This window comes from Nipponia nippon, unplaced genomic scaffold (genome assembly GCF_047370975.1).
Source record: "Nipponia nippon isolate SJK-2023a ecotype South Korea unplaced genomic scaffold, ASM4737097v1 scaffold_4, whole genome shotgun sequence".
Taxonomy (NCBI): Eukaryota; Metazoa; Chordata; class Aves; order Pelecaniformes; family Threskiornithidae; genus Nipponia; species Nipponia nippon.
Window position 1 is genome coordinate 92,388,432 of NW_028262358.1, and position 17,680 is coordinate 92,406,111.

The 17,680-nt window shown below is 38.8% G+C and overlaps 1 protein-coding gene across 2 annotated transcripts in view; it reads right to left on the minus strand.

The window, feature by feature from the left end:
• Positions 1 to 592: 592 nt before the first annotated feature.
• Positions 593 to 17,680, minus strand: part of CD109 (CD109 molecule) — an 81,095-nt gene continuing 64,007 nt past the window's right edge. For both annotated transcript variants that reach the window (XM_087776695.1, XM_087776696.1), the window contains 4 exons: positions 12,173 to 12,309; positions 7,599 to 7,755; positions 7,078 to 7,180; positions 593 to 4,617 (listed from right to left, as the gene is read on the minus strand). In XM_087776695.1, the coding sequence (XP_087632821.1) occupies positions 4,427 to 4,617; positions 7,078 to 7,180; positions 7,599 to 7,755; positions 12,173 to 12,309 (588 nt within the window). In that variant the 3' untranslated portion in view covers positions 593 to 4,426. The remainder of the gene's footprint in view (positions 4,618 to 7,077; positions 7,181 to 7,598; positions 7,756 to 12,172; positions 12,310 to 17,680) is intronic.

The window sequence follows — 17,680 nt, forward strand, 5'->3', positions numbered from 1 at the left end:
GCGAGCTACCCATTAGGAAAAATAATCACTGGATTGATCTAATACAGCACACTGTCAGACTTTATTGCATAGAATAGCGTTAGTGCAATGATATTTCCAAGTAGCACACAAAAATATAATAAACTGAGTAAGAAAAAACACTGAAGTCAAATATTTTGACATGGGGAAAAGGAGAATCTAATAATAAGTTGAAAGACCTGATCAAATATCTGCTGTTATATTTCATGGATAAATTACTAATGAGAACACCTAATTTCAAAATCTTCTATGTATTTAGAGGACTAAACACATAAAGATGGTTCACTGGATAAAGATTCATGGTAGAAGAAGGAAGGCTGTAACAGAAATATTATTGGCCATTAGAATTAAAATTGAATACCCTTTCTTAGTGTTTGAGATAGAAAAGTTATGCCATTAGGCACCAGTTGCTTTCCAAATATAATTTTTCCTAAAAGCCTAACCATGTTTTGAAAGACAGAACATCACACAATGTTGTTGGTCTGGGCACTTTGTGAAGATCTAGTATGTTTTTAATTGCACATACATTGGACACTGTAGTACACTGGGGCCTAGATAATGGCTATGCATATACCTATGCTTTCTACAGGAATCTGCTTAAACCAAATATTGTCAATATTCGTACCAACTTGGGCAACACATCCGGAGAAGTATTGCCAGGATAGTATTTTGAAAACTGAATAAAACCAATTTTTGAATCTTAGGTTTGATTTTCAACACTACCTTTCAAGCCAAAAGAGAGTCACGTAACGTTGGACCTTGGCTCTTCTGTTTCTCCTGCACCACTCTGGCCACTTCCCCCGTTATCACGTGCCATTGATGTGCACAAGCCACAAGCTCCTGCTTGTGAAGTAAATGGGAGCGTGTTGGTGCTGTGCTGGGAACAAAACCAGCCACCGAGCTGGCCCAGCATGCAGACTCCGAGGTACTGTAAACCCGTTGTTAGGCAACACTCGTTCCCTGTTCTGTACAACAACATTCAGTATAGAAGATTTCTGGATGATGCACACGAGAAACCTGTAGAGAAAACTTCGGCTAAGATCACGGATGACAGCAAAGGTAGAATTTGGGGAGTGCACTTTAAAATGCACTATGGTTTTGTTTTGAACTCAATCCTAAATAAATTATTATTTCTTACTGATTTAATAGTGTATTAATGGCTCTGTGTAGACTATGTCCATTGACAGCACAAGGCTGAAAAGGGCACGGGAAGTACTAGAAAATGCTCAAATTTCAAACAAAGAGCAATCACACAAAAATGTTCAGGCAATGCAACATGAAGACTCCATCACAAAATACCTTTTCCTGACTGCTTTTGCCACCATGCCTTAAAGCTCCTTAAAGACCTTGTTCCTAAAGAGTTCCTAAAGATCTTCTGCTAAAAGATTTCCTAGTAACTGAGTGGGAGCATGGCCCTTCTAACATCAAAAACTGACTTTACAGAGCAATGGAAAAAATATATATGCTGAGCATTTGTGTAAAGGTTCCTACATAACCATGAGGAAAACAAAAAAAGTCACTATGCCACATAATATTTCCTTTCCTCTGTTCCACTCACTGCCAACACACAATGCAAAATTCATCCTCTGTAACTCACTCAAAGCACTAGCTGCAACTGCAAACTGACCAAAGGCATTGGTGTAGGAAAGTTCAAGGCCACCTAGTGTAAATATTTGTTTGAAGTCATATGATGTACACTGTTCCTTTAGAATAGCTTAGTACAGAGGCAGATTTGGATGTCTGTAATGATATGCCTGCTGTGTAGAAAAAAGTAAAATAGAAGAGGATGTTTGTTCACTGACTCCCACAATTTCCATGACATGGTGCATTATTACTGACGCTTCTTGGTAGGGTGTGCAAGGCAGCCAAGAGTCATTTAAAAACATGTGTTGTTTGTCTCAAAAACAAATGTAAGGGAATACTAGAAAAAGCTGCCCTGTCTGAAATTAGGCTGAGCAGTTTAAATCCATTTTTCTTGAGGATATTCAGGAAGCTGGGACTGCCTGCAAAATAAAACTAATTTATTCCTACTATCAACTGCAAAGGAGTAGTTTATCTCCAGTACATCTTGTCTAGAAAATAAGCCTCTTTATCCTAACATTAGTCAGGTATCAATGTTCCTCTTAGAAGCTCTACATATAGTAAAAACTGAAAGCATGTGAGCTTTGGGTTCCTGAAATTATAATAAATGGAGGCAAATGACATGTCAAGGCTGCTGTCCCCAAAGGCAAAAGAAGACCTGCTTTCACAGTGCACCCACAGCAAAACACATCCCAGCTCAGAGTGTGAATGTTCTCCAGATCTTACACTTGGCACAATTCAGTCTATGCTCCCATACATGGATAAAGGATTTGAGATGCAAAGATACATTTCAGTTTGTATCTTGGTTTCTATTAGCTCTGGAGCCATGTAACCAAGGGCACAACTAACAGAGGGTCAGATCCTGCATCCTATTGACTAAGTAGTGCTTTGGATTTCAATAAATACGATGTTACTTCATGTGAGTCAGAGAGCAGCATGGGCACTCATGTTAAGGCACTAAACAACTATTCAAGGGGCTAGATCCAAAGTGCACCAAAGGCAACTGAAAAGCATGAACTGACTACAAAGAACCAGGCCTAAGCTCTGCCAGAGAGACAGAACAGAACCCCAAGTTTGTGGAAAACATTGTGAATTCTAAATACAGCTGAAGTAAAACAAATAACCCCACCTAAACTAGTTTTGCAGTTAAAAACCTATACCTCGGTATTAGAAGGCACCCAGTTCAGGAAGTTCAGGCCTCTTCCCATGCTACCATGCACTAATTTCCTTTTTGAACAAAAGTATGGATCAGCATAAAATACAAAAATATACATTTTAAGCAGTAGCAAAATTTGAATAAAAATTAGAAATTGCTGAAGGAAAGTGACTGCCATATGCACACATGTGCACATCTACACACAAAAGTTATAAAAGAAAGGGAATCAATAGCCTTAAAATTTCTAACTCTTGTTAGTTGGCACGACAGCTATTAACTTCATTTTAGTAACTAGGAATGTTATTGACTTGGCTTCCTTATCAAAAAGAAGTAAGCATTAGGTATCATAGGCAGTGTTCAAGAAGGATAAATAGGCTGCCAGACAGGGAACGCTCACTCAGGAGGGAAGAGATCCCATGCTCACACGTTTCCACATTCATAGAGACCTGAAATTCTCCCCATGTGCAAAGAGCAGGTTTGGGTGTAAAAGTGCCTGCTGTCCTTCACTGTCCCTCTCCTCCATTCCACTTCAGCAAAGCACTTAAGCGCACAAGGATGTGCTTAAGTTAAGCAAGCAGCCAACTGTTTTGCTGGACTGAATGCATGTCCAGCCCACATCTCCCAAAAGCCTCTCCCGCCAACCAACAACAGGAGTTGCACGCACAGATGGCATTCAGGGCCAACCAGCTGACATGGCACAGAGAGCAGTAAACAGCTCTTTAGGGTTATGCCGCTTAAATTGTTGACAAGACGACACTGCAAACGCAAGACATAAATGATGCCCCAGAGTGACATTCCTAGAAGACTTCCGAAAACCAGAAAAGGATCAAAGCAGTCTTCGTCCTGCTGGCCATAAATATGCCAGCTGACACCAGCGTTCTCACATGGAAACAGAATTAGGTTTGTTTCTGAATAACCCTGGAAAAATGAAGTCTCAAACATAGACTCCATCTTTGATACATTTACAGTAAAAGCCTTCCAAAGTAAAATACATGAGAACATCCTGAGGCCTTATTTTCAAACATGATTAGCTTATGAATTGGCAAAAACTCCACCTAGCTCCTCTGCAATGATAAAAAAAGACTGACAATTTTCTGGAGCATTCAGCAGTTTGTGAATGCACTTTCTGGCTCTTGGATCTGCTCTGAAGCCAGCTCCTTTTATTTTTCATATTTTTCCCCATGTGAGCATACTGCAAAATTTAATATTAATGTCAAGTGTCATGTCTGCAGAACAGAACAAAGCGAGCTCTGATACCAAGCTCCCAGCATTCTGCTTACCAACACCCCAACGGAGAGGCAGATAGTGTTTCGGAAAAGCATGGTAAACTAACATATGTCCCTAAAAAAACAAGCACAATCGAAAGCTGGGGTGAAAAGGGAGTGGGAACATGTAGCTAGGTTTGTATTTTCTCAGACTCTTTCTCACTTAACTCTGTGCTTCTTCAGAAAATAACTTCAGTATGAAACTAAGACTTGGAAAGTTTTTCCAGCAGACACTTAAAGAAGTTTTCTGGCACAGCCAGAAATTTACCATATGGGCCAGCCCAGCTCTCCCTGAACGCAGCAGGAGTTTGGTCACTGTAATCACTAGACAGGCTGGTATCTGAACATAAAATTTTCTTTGGATAATTTACAGAAACCTTAAATGTGACACATAATCTGTTTCCTTTTACAGCACCCAACTGCACAGCATGTTTACATGAAGGACAAATAGCACACAGAGCAAGGAGGCCAACAAAGAGTGCTGAAGCAAGGCTGGAGAACCATCTCGTTGGCAAAGACTGCAATCACTTTCACAGAAGTCACAAGGGGTTATACTTTGCATTACTTCTGAATTGTAGCTTCTCACTGCTCTTCTCCCTGTTCAGAAAGGTTAGTCAACATTAGTTAATGAACTTCTGAGAACTGGCCAACAAATTAGCTTCACAAAAAAAGCATTTTTAAAGGATGCACTAAACTCTGATGCAGACCTCATCATACACTGCAAAACACTTCCCAGGGTGGGTGTTTAAGCCTAGGCATTAAACTTTGTCCTTTTCCCAAAACATCAAAACGTTCTCAATATATTCAGGCAAATGTTTGGTGAAAGGCACATTTTCATAGCCTCAATCTCAACTGTTAGACCCAGTTCAAACATTTTAAAAGGAATTTTGCCCCTACCTATGCAGTAACCCCTATGACAAAGGAACTGGGATGATTTACCTGGCAGGTTACTGGCTAAGACATTCAAGAGCTAGGTCTCTCACAATTGATGCTTTCTCTCTCACTATTCTGTTTGGAAGCTTCAGATTCCTGAATCTGGGACTGCCCACCTCACCTAGCTCCTGCTCCTGTATTTTGCTCCCCAGTTTCCTGAAGTGTTGCTACAGAGCTGAACAGACTCGAAGCCTGGAAAGCCATATTCATTTCAAAAACATCAATGCATGGTAATTGCTTACAGAACAAGCTTTTGCAAAGTTTCATTCCCTTAGTGGGTTTCGTGGTTTGAGGGTTTTCATTCCAACTAGGGACACTGCAATTTCTTTTTTTTATTAGTAGTATTTTTTAACTGAAATTATATTCAGTTTCCTTTCAAGCCTCAAGATATTAAAAAAGTAAAAATAAAAATGTGTCTTTATGAGGCATAACGCTTACCCAACAGTGACACCCAACTAGCTCTGAGCAAAGTCAGGTAAGAGAAGCAGCACAGTCATTTGAATATGCTGAGCAGCTGTGTATATTAACCCTGGTAGATCTCCTTGCTGGCACTGCTATACTGGCATCCAACCCAGCTCTTATACCAGTTGTAATATCAGCCACACAGACATAACTTTTTGATACATGCCAGAGCACGAGGAATCCTTAGATATCTCCTAGCTCTGAATACGACAGGAATCTGACTGTCACCATCACAAAAAATATACACCTGCAGCTTGGGTTACCAACTATGAGAGTGATGGAAAATAACAGATTAAAACAAAAGCATGTTCCTGTATTAGATAGGAAGGAGTTCTCTCAGAAGAACTCGGAATCGTGGCATATGTATATATGTTGACCAATAAGATGCCTATGCTACATAGTAATAGGAATGGCATCTTGTAAAATAATATTTGAAGCAATCTTTTTCTTAAAGTTAAACCCTTCTATTGCAGTACTGATTGCATCATAAAAATTTTAGTCCTTAAGGATATTAATTCATATCTTTAAATTAATATTGATTTATTAATTGAGAATTTATAGACATTAAATGTATTTAAACAGAAGTATTTACACATGTGCGTTTATATGTGACTTTTTTATACATTTATTCATTACCCTATCTAACAGCATTCTTACAAAAGACTAGGTCCTGAGCTTTTCTCCTAGTCATTAAAGCATGTGGAAATTCATTTTGGCCACAGATTCTAAGTGTTATGTGTTTGCCTCAAATAAAAATTACTCTAACTTGTTAAGCCACTAGGACTTAAAACATGCTCTAGGTTAATGGACAGTTTCATTACATCCACTAATTTCCTATTTTAGTTTAAAATTCTGTGATTGAAAAAGCATTTCAACCTACATAGAATAAATGAGATCTTCATCTAGCTAAAGTAGTACACATCATAACATACTTGATTGTCTCTGTCTTGTGCTAAAACAAACCAACATGAAGAAAATTGCCTATACAGCTTTTTAATGCCTTATCTCAAACCAAGCCCAAATCCTTAATAATGTTTCAGCTGACTAGTGTAATGAAAACCTCTCTAGTATCTTCTCCAGCAGCTTGTAATCTTTCTTTGCTTTTCATTTTGCCCAAGATCTTTGTACATTGCTGCCTTTCTCTAAAACACTCTATACAAAAAAAACCCATCAAACCAAAAAACTTTGAAACTGTTTTTCCCCAGGTACATCTTTTTTACATAACTATAGAATCAAAACACTGGCATTTTCTCCAGTGAAGGACTCTTAGTTTAAACAAGAAACAGATGAAAAAGCTACTTGAAAGACAATCATTAACTTGGTAAGTGAACCACAGTGAAGTTCCTGCTTCATTTTGGTAGTTTTGAGAACACAGTGGGCCGGAATGAAGCCAATTTATACCAGCTGACAATTAAGTTACGACAATTCACACCAGCTGAGGAATCAACTCATTAGGACAGTAAACATGTATATGGAAAAACACTACTATTTGTTAGAAAATTTGGCATGTCAATGTCCAAAAAGGCTGTAGTTCAATGAAAAAAAGTAAATTTCAGTGCAATGTGGCTTGCTCTTCACTAAAATTTGTCCTGTTTCCATGAAAAGAAACTTTCTTTTAAACTTCTGAATCACCAAGATCCATTTGGAATGACTGACACTTACTAGGTTCATAGTAATCCACTATAGTCACTGAAGCATCTTGGATATTTGCCACTTTGAAGTCTCTCACAGCCGGAATATCCACACAAACCTGTGTTTCATTTAGCTAGAAAAACAAAAGAGAAACATCTGAGAATGCTGGGATGGTGGTTTCATGGAAGAGGTAAGGACTTGTAGCTCAGCGGCAGTCCCCTTCATTTCTAAAGACTTGGAATCAGGATGCATATAAAGATGCTTCTCTCATTTGTACTCATTTTGGCCAAATTTCAGACTTCTTGAAATGTCTGCCTTCTTATACATGATTTTTAAGAGGCTTAATCTAGAAACGCCTTACAAATATAACTGAGTTGTACCTACCCATCAGTCTCACTGAAAAACAGTGGAGCTATAAATTCAATGTGAATAGTAGATATTGACGTCCCCAAAGAATACAATCATAATGTCTTTCCAATTTAAACCAAACAATGGCAGAGTCAAGATTAACATCACTACGAACACATTTCTTTTTGTTATTTTCAACTTACAGAGTCTAAGTATAGGTTGACTTTTCCATCGTCCTTTTCCATCTTCTTAACTGTCTTGTCTAATGGAATGAAATCTGGTGACACAGAGAAACCGCTGAGTAAGCCAACCTCCATGAGGACCATACCACTACTGGGAGCTGTGCCAGAACCCAAGTACCTTTTCAAAACACAGAGACAAAAAAACTTTTAGTAGAAATACAGTAGCTGACGCTCCAAAGAAACTGTTTGATCATTAAATCCCACCTACGGAAGCAATAATGCTTAAGAATACTTAACAAACAAATGGAACAAAATGCCGACAAGAAGATTTCTGATGTTAAAGCGATAATAGTTGATTTCTCTATTATTCTGCCCGATAATTTCAACCACATATGCAAAAGCAGGTTTAGCACTGAGAAAACTGCAGTACATAAATCATATGAGAGACTACACTGACACCACTAGAAGCTTTCCATTGGCACCTATAAGTGCAGGTTTACATCACAAATATGCAGGGAATACTGCAATTAAACATGTTTCAAAAGAAGTAATTAAGAAACTGCTGTAGGAACTCTTGAACTGAAATAGACATATTTCCTCTTATGGATGCATTGTTTTGCTTTTATTCATTTTTAGAGGGTGAGATAAACGTATAGACCAAAAAAGTCTCCCAAATATTTTCATATTTTCTTCATAGAGACTGATGGTTCCATTAACAAAGTCATCATCAGATTATTTCTCAAAGCTCCAGTTTTAAAATGCATAGCCATGTTATTCATCTGATTTTGGAAAAAGAAGATTTAATAAGCTGAGTTCCCTCTTTTTTCCTAAATAATGCTTATTATTATATCTTCTTCCAATATGAGAATCAGATGCTGGACTAAAAAGCTTTGCTCTGTTGAGCAAGCCTTACATACTATGGTGCACAACAGAACTATCAAAATATATTTATGGTGTTCTGTGCTACAAGTGATACTTAAATGACCTGCAAAAGATTGTATTGCTTTAAATAAAGTAGGTGGCAGAAGAGGTTTCCCCTGCCTTGGCATGGAGGGTAAATGATTATTGTTATAATAGAATAGAAATGCCTCCAATCCTCATTTTGGAGGCCTGACAGTAGTTGAAAGTAATTGGATAAAACTATTTCTTTGTAGACCTGGATGGTTTAAGAAAAGGGAAGACTTACTTTCAAAGCAATGCTGTTAAGCCTGGCAGGACGGCTGATTGAACGCAGATATGACTTTGAAAGAAATACAGCACAACTGCTGACTTCAGTTGGCTCACGAAATTAGAAACAAATGAAACCATCTGTTGGATGATGTGCTGTGCCAAAGTAGCTGCTGTTGAAAACAAATAACTGAATTGGAACTGGATGTAATTATTTCTGCATAATTACCAATAAGAGGGGAGGAAAATACCCAAGCTGTCTAGCCAGCCTGGGATGCTACCAAAATACCAACAGGTAACCAAACCAGCTTGGTATTGTCAAGAAGTGAATAAGATATATGCCTAGAAGTTATGAGGATCTGTCTCTCTAATGAAGAAGAGAGACAGCCTTGGGGGTAGCTCCTGGTATCATCTCTTCAACTCCATGATCTCTTAAAACAGAAAAAAAAATCACCATGCAAGAAGAATGACCAGAAAGAGAAAGAAAGCAGACTTGAAACTTGTACCTGAAGAGAACTGAGAACCTTTTGAGTTGAATTTTATGTTTCAGCTCTTCAGCAATGAGATCTGTGTGAGATCCTCTCATAGATGATGCAAAGAGGAGAAAACAACACCAAGCTAGTGTGGGCAGAAAGCATAAACAAGAGAGTGAGTAGAACCATCAGCGATCAGTTTCCCATGCCTGGAAATGGTATGCGGGCAACAAGACCAACCAGAGAAGAAACTGGCAGCCCTGGGTATTTGCCTCCCAGACAGTGAGTTAGCTCCTCTAACCAAGAATCAGTTCAAGCTGAACGAGACATTATCTGCTCCAGCGTCATAAATGATACCCAGTTGAAATGACCATGGCCAATCACTATCAAGCTGGTTAAAAGAAGGTGGAATACTCTGCAGATTAGAGAAAGAAAAAAATTGCAAAGCTGCAGCCTCCATTACCTGACTATGCATACCCACAGCTAGCTAAACTGGTTGAGATTTCAGCAGTCTTTCTGTATTTGCCTCCTTTGGTTTCTCTACCAGAAAGCCACATCATGCTGTAAAGATTATAAGTAGACCAACTTTAAACTAATTCAGGAATTTACTATAGATAATGTATATATTACATATAATATATAGGGAAAAAAGAAGAGGATCACTAGTCTATCAAGCCAAGCAACCAGAGACAAAGTCTCAGCCTAAAGAACAGAAACACACACTTACTAGAACTTATACCAGTCCACTTTCCATAATAAGAGTTAATGGATCTTAATGTTCCAAATATTCTCCTGGGGCAGTTTTATAATGCCACTAGATTTTCCCCTATCCTTTGAACACTTTGCAATTAAAACATCATCACCCTAGAGCCTTCCCAGAGAGATGGAGACCTTACTGAGCCAAAGGTCTTAGCTAGAAAATCAGAATGCTTAGCCAAGACTTAGCCCAGACCCATCATGTAAGCCCTTTACATGTCAGGAGTTTGTGCTAGACTTTAGAAAGCTGTTGACACTTCATAGAAAACTTTAAAAGAGAAAAAGCCCATTCTATTTCAAGAGCTCTCGTGTATCCTAGTGTCCCTGCCCACCATCTGTATCACTGAACTGGTTACCAGAAACACATAAAAACAGGGCTCTGGCTTTGTGCCTGCTGGCTATTTCCAAAATTAAATCAATCCTCTCTGTACTGAAATCATATTCACTATAGCTGATTATTTGTATGATGGTGTCACCTAGAGGCTCCATCTCCAGTCACAGCTCCCTTGTGATAGGCAGAGCATAAAACCAGTTCTAGGCATATGGTGTTTAAAGTTTAAATAAATAACAAAAAGAGGATGTGAAGGAAAGGGATACAAGAGTAATCATGGCAGATCAGGTGGTACTTTGCAAATCTTGCATTTACAAGGAACCCATTACAATGTCTCAAGAAGAAAATGTTTCTAGAGGAAGTATTCACAAACAAATGAAATCCTAACTACAAAGAATGTAGTCATCTCAACACCCTTGTAGATAATAAAAGACAGAAGATAAAAAAACATAAATATATATAGAGAGATACGATGTCCTATAAGGTTTTCTGTGAAATATGCAGTGCTCTGCAACTACAATAAGAAGTACGTATTGAAGAAACTGCCAGAGAACAAACATCTTCATATATTTCTTTTAAAAACATGTATAAACACTTTCACAGCAAGTAAAAATGAGGCAGCAAAGCAGTCAAAGAAACAGCTTGGTTTAATGACTGGCTGACCTAGGAATATGCAATATGACTGTTCAATGTCACTTGTTCTCATCTGATCCAAATTCTGTCCAGGTAACATCTGGTGGCTGTTCTGTGGTCTCTGAGATGATGCTTCAGCAGTCTCAGCGCAGTTCTTAGTAGGTGTTTACTGAACAAGAAACATCATCCCAGATGCACCCTCCCCTGTCCTTATTCAGCACAAAGAATAGAATTAGACCAGCCAGAAAACTCATCACCTCTTTCAACTCTAGAATGATGCTTACAGTATTGTTATGTTATGTTATGTTATGTTATGTTATGTTATGTTATGTTATGTTGTATTATATTGTATTATATTATATTATATTATATTGTATTATATTATATTGTATTATATTATATTATATTATATTATATTATATTATATTATATTATATTATATTATATTATATTATATTATATTATATTATATTATATTATATTATATTATATTATATTATATTGCCAAATTAATAACTATAAGAAATACTGGTAAATGAAAGACCACAAAGATACTTGCACAATAAGACAAAACGCCAGTTGAATTTATCATTATGTAAACACGGATTTTGACTCCTGCCAAAATTGTTCCGAGCAAAGTTTATTAATAGAAATGACCAAAGAATGATTACTTCTATTTCATGGTGTTTTCAGCACTTCAGAGTTTCCTCCTCTTTTTACCAAAAAAAAAAAAAGTATCTACTTCTAGATCAGAAGCAAAGCATTCTGTTTGTGAAAGGTAAGAGTAATGGGCAGTTGTCACAGTCTGTTAGTAGAAGTTAGAATGTGGAAGACATTGGTTCAATTTTCAAGTCTGTCCACAGTTCTCCAGATAGCTAAGAAGCACTTGCACCAAAGAAGCCTTTGAGCTTTTTCTTGTATTTCACACAAACTCTTCCATATACCTCTAACACTTAGGGCACCACTATCTTTATGCATACTAGTAAAAAAATATGACCTGGCCAGCAACAGTCTTGCACAAAAGATCTATCACTCTATTTAATGGCTTATGAATCACTTCTTAGGTTAACTACTGCCATTTTTACAAAGCAATTCTTTTATTCTCTTTAGTTATATGTTTATATCCTATACATTAGTAAATCCATACACACAAATGGATAATTTAGCTCATTTTAAATAATTTAAAAGCTGTATAGACAAAGAGGTGTATGAGATGCTCCAACTGAATTACCTACCTTGTGCACACATTCAAGGTCAAATGGTTTTTATCATCTTTGTCATCCTTTACATCAACATTCAAGTCAAAGGCTTCTTGTTTTCGGACAGATTTGAGTCTCTGATCAGGGTGTTTTGTGTTGTAAATAACATTGAGCTGTGGATTGCAAGTAGAGACATTAGATGACATACGTAAAGCAAATCTGTGTGGTTAAAATCCTACGTTTGTAACAGTATAATGCCTAAGGAGTGTTCACATAAAAAAGGATACAACCTTGCATCTGACAGTTGCACACATGAGATTCACAGGAATTCTCTGAAAGAAATATCCTTTCTGAACACTTTGTAATGCAGCGGAACCAATGCAATTAGCAGGACATAACTGAGGCAAACACAAGGGAGCTCTAGGATAACCAGCAATTTTCTCCCTAGTTGCCGTCTGCTGGTTTATAGTGTGTGCAGCTACTTCCTGACAGCATGAAATGGGATGAATAAAGGCAAACTTCAGAGACTGATACCCACTGGGTTAAAAGAGACAGGCTGTATATGAAAGCAGAGCAAGAGCAAATACATAGCATATGTACAGAATTTGTTTTCAGTCTTCATGTCACAGCATACATACACTCAAAACAGATGAGGAATAGCATGTTACTCCAAGCTCAGAACAACACAGTTTTCTTGCAGTTAAAAGTAAGCGGTTTCATCATCTGGTTCATCTGTGCAAAGACAAAGCTACAGTCATCAGTCTGCCTCAAGGACAGAGCTCTTGCCCTTTCCGCTCAACAACTGCCAAGCGCTGCTAAGTGAGCCAAGTAAGGAAGTATGACAGTATGTCCAATGGAGGACAGTAACATTAACACAAAATAAGCTCATCTGTTAGGCAGTGTCTGAAGAGTTTCCAATTCTTCTAGTGCAGACGTGTATAAGATGCTTGAAACAGTGGTAGAAGAGTGGTAAAACCAGAAGTCCCTACAAGAGGTCTGAATAATTAGGAGATAGCCTGATTATCTCAATATCAAAATAAAATTTCCAATGCCAACAGCCAAAGCAGAAATGTTGGAGCTGGAATTGAGCAACCCATGAGTACTCTCACGTTACTAGCCATGACAGAAAATTATGCAGTAAAAAACCAGGGTGTACTGCCTACAGAATTGAACTTGATGAGGTAAATAAACAGCTGAATCATTACCTGCAGTTTTTCTTTAAAACTGCCTTGGTACCAGACTGGAGGATGACAAATGTGACAGCAATTTCTAAGAGTAGTGGGAGTCTAGAGAACTGTGGATATCAAGTAAACTCAGTATTTGTACCAGAAAACATGGTCGAAACTATAATAAAGAGTCAAATTAATGGACAAATGAGTAAATATGACATGTTGGGTAATAGGTTGTTGCTATAAACCCACCAGCTACCTGAATCAAATGAAAAAACATGGACAACGGAGCTCTGTCTAGTATAAGCTACCTGGATGTTACATTGGCATGTAGCTGGTTAGGAAGATTACTAGCCAAAGGTACCAGAACAAAAGAAGCTGACAAGGGATAAAGGGCTGTTAAAAGACAGGAATAGAGGGTAGGAATGAACGTTCATACATGAAAGGAGTGGAGTCCTAAAGGAATCTGTGCTGGGTGACCACCGTTAAACACATTCATACATGATGTGGAAAACAGGGTGAATCCTGATGTGATAAAGTTTGCTGATTATACTAATTTATTTGAGGTTGCAAAGACTAGGATTACTGCAAAGAGTTGCAGAATGAAAGAATTTTTATGTACATAACAATGGGTTTTGGACTGATTACTACCAGATCTGTTTACCATTTAAGAAATGGTAAAATAGATGAAAATTCAGCCATCAACAGGTAAGTTGGAAGAAGGACACAGTAAAGGTCTACAGAATACTGACCTGCATGGGAAAGATGAATAGGAAACAGTTTTTCATGCAACGCAAGATTAAATTGTGGAATTCCCTCCCACAAGATGCTGCAGATATACTAAACTATACAAGTGTTCAAGGGCAAAATAGACAACTTCATGGAATCAAAATTTTCTAAGCCCACAGAAACTACGTCCAGCTGAAGGTTGGGCAGGAGTGTTGATCTGCTGGAGGGTAGGAAGGCCCTACAGAGGGATCTGGACAGGCTGGATCGATGGGCCAAGGCCAACTGTATGTGGTTCAACAAGGCTAAGTGCCGGGTCCTGCACTTTGGTCACAACAACCCCATGCAACGCTACAGGCTTGGGGAGGAGTGGCTGGAAAGCTGCCCAGCGGAAAAGGACCTGAGGGTGCTGGTCGACAGCAGGCTGAACATGAGCCAGCAGTGTGCCCAGGTGGCCAAGAAAGCCAATAGCATCCTGGCTTGTATCAGAAACTGTGTGGCCAGCAGGACCAGGGAAGTAATCGTCCCCCTGTACTCGGCACTGGTGAGGCCGCAACTCAAATATTGTGTTCAGTTTTGGGCCCCTCACTACAAGAAGGACATGGAGGTGCTGGAGCATGTCCAAAGAAGGGCAATGAAGCTGGTGAAGGGTCTAGAGCACAAGTCTTCTGAGGAGCGGCTGAGGGAACTGGGGTTGTTTGGTTTGGAGAAGAGCAGGCTGAGGGGAGACCTTATCGCTCTCTACAACTATCTGAAAGGAGGTTGTAGCGAGGTGGGGGTCAGACCCAACACAGTCACTCTTAGGCCTTCTCTCCAAATACAAGAACTAGGGGAGCAGATTCAAGAGGAGAAAGAGGTAGTGCTTCTACATGCAATACACCATTAGCTGCAGAACTACTTGCCACAAGAAGCTGTTGTTGTTAAAAGCTTAGAAATATTTTAAAAGTTACATATTTATGGGAGAAAAAAAAAAATCTATCAAGGAAATATCTACCAAGCCAGAGATGACCTCTGGATTGGGAAGGCCCTGTGTTGCAAACTGGTAAAGGGCAAGAGGGTACACCAGTGAGTTATCATTTCATGTTTGCCCTGTCCTGCTAGCCTCCATTGGTCATTCTCTCTCTACTGGCCACTACGGGATACAGGATAATGAACTATATCAGTTGTCCCAGCACATCTGCTCTAGCATACTTGTATACTTATACCCAATAAAAGACACCAAAAATGAAATTTAACTTTGAGACAACATTCTAAGTTGCTTCAGACTGATTAACACCCGTTGCGATGTTGATGGTAAGTGCAGCATCCCTTTGCTGTGGCACAAACAGGACACCACCTCTGACAGAGGACAAGAGAATGGGTTGCTGACTAAGCACTTCAGCGTGATGAATCAGAAAACTCAACTTTCAAAACCCTAGAATGACAAAATCAAATACAAGAAACTAAGAAAATATTTACTATCAAAGAATAATTGACATTGGCAAAATAGTGATTCTCACCAACAACAGAACAGTAAGTTTGCATACAGTTTTCACATACAAACTAATAATCTTTATCTATTCCTTTAGCCATGAAGATAAAACACATGGCAAGGCAGGGGGCGATCTTCTTCTTTGATTTTGGTAGAAAAATAATTAGAAAGTGTGTCAAATAACTCCCCTTGCAAGACCCTAACATGTACTTTGCTTGGCTAAGGAAAAGGGAATGAAGAGTGCTTCTGGAAAATCATAGTCCCTTTACAACAGTTTCCGGCAGCAAATGGAAATCAGTCCAAATTTAAAGGTATGATGGGGGTTGTCCAAGTTATAGGTTAGCAAGTCAGTTATAGGCTAGCAAGACTGTGCAAACAGAGGGGTCTTTAATTCCTGATTTTTGCTTTTGCTCCTATGTCTCTAACTCCTTGATATGAGTTATGCTTTTTCTTCCAATCTACACACACGATTGCCCTGCATTGCTGAATTTAGCATGCTGTACGAGAACAGAGCCAATTCTGTACAGGCGCTCAGGACAACTGTGGTGCAACACTGAAGATTTATCCTGTACAACTGCTCTGCAGGAGAAGGCAGTACCAAGGACGAAGCCAATCTAGAAAGCCTGCCAGTTAAAGGCATGCAGAAAGTTTGGTAAAGACAAGCTGGCGGTGCCTCAACAATCTGTCATCACAGAAACAAAGCTGTTTTAACTTTTGCCAGAAAAAGCTAATGAATAGGAATTTACTGCCAATGCAGGATGTCTGAAACCACATACTGAACAGGTCAATCAGCTAGTATTTTTATGGAATAAGTTATCACTGTTACGGTCTGACTTTCCTGATTTCTCATGACAATGAAGGAAAAATCTTTTTCACAACACAGAGTTTAATTAAAGCCTCCTTCTTTATACGCTCTTACTTTGGGGACAGAAGGCTATTACACAGAAACTACCATTAAATCAACAAAATGAGCAACGGCATTTCTTCTTAACCCTTTTAAGAAGCAGCTGCCAAAGCTAAAGGCAGAATTGGTCCAGTCTTGTCATACTCCAACCAGTTCTGGTGAGAGGCCCAAGAAGAGAAAATTAAAAGCTAATCTTCTGCATGAGAGAGATGCTTGTAACAGTATCTGACCCAATCAAGTGAAACACATTTCAAAAAAACATGACTCATTTGTAATGCCCTAATCAATGTCTCTTTTCCCATCCTTTTTGTTCTTCAACTAGCAGCACAAATGTGCTTGATCGAGGATATGAATTCAATGAAATAATCTCCAGTAATTTTATGTCCCTTTTTGACTACTTAGTATCTACTCAAACTGTAACAGAGAAATATGTGTGCATTTCACAGTGTACCTTGTGTATCTTTTCAGTACCATCACACTGAACAACATTCGGTCCTTTGCCTAAGTCTAGTAAAAATACGCTGAGTGGAATAAACAGTCAGCGAGTTTCAGTAACAACAGGTGATTCTCAGTTTTTTCCTCGCTCCCTCTCTATACATGACCAGGAGATCAAGGAGATCTCGTTCACCTATCGACTTTGCCTGTACCCATCCTCCTTGAGCTTGCCCACCCTACGCTAGTCTTGGATTTCAGTGGCATTCTCCTTCCTTCCAGAAGGCATGGGCCACGCCAAATTTTTGAGGCATTTGCCAAGCCCAGTTCACAGTGGCTCCAGACAACAGAGAGATGTTTCTTCCAAGACTTTCAGCAGGCCACCTAGGGAAGATCGCTTCCTCGAGTCCTTTCTCTAGAGAGTGCCTTTCATATACCCTAACCCTACAACCATCCTCTCTTTCCTCTTGAAGAGTCAGTGTCTCAGGTCATCCATAGTATGTGCCCACATAATGAAGGGATGAGCTACGAGACTTTGTTGACAGCAGGACCAGAAAGCTACAAGTAAATGTCTGCTTTTGCAATTATACTATCCAAAATAAATACATTTTATGAGATCCTGCAGGGTCAAGAGTGAATGCACTGCCAACTCGCACACACAGACAGTGAGATTTCACAAAAAAATAAGTTTTTTTTTTCTAAAAATCCATTCTGTTGGGAAAGCAGCCTTTTCCATTAATGGACCGAATCTTGTTTTGTGATATTTAAATGAATTACTGTTTTGACACGATACATTTGGCCAGAAAGTCAAATCCCAGAACAGTGAATCTCACCACTGTACT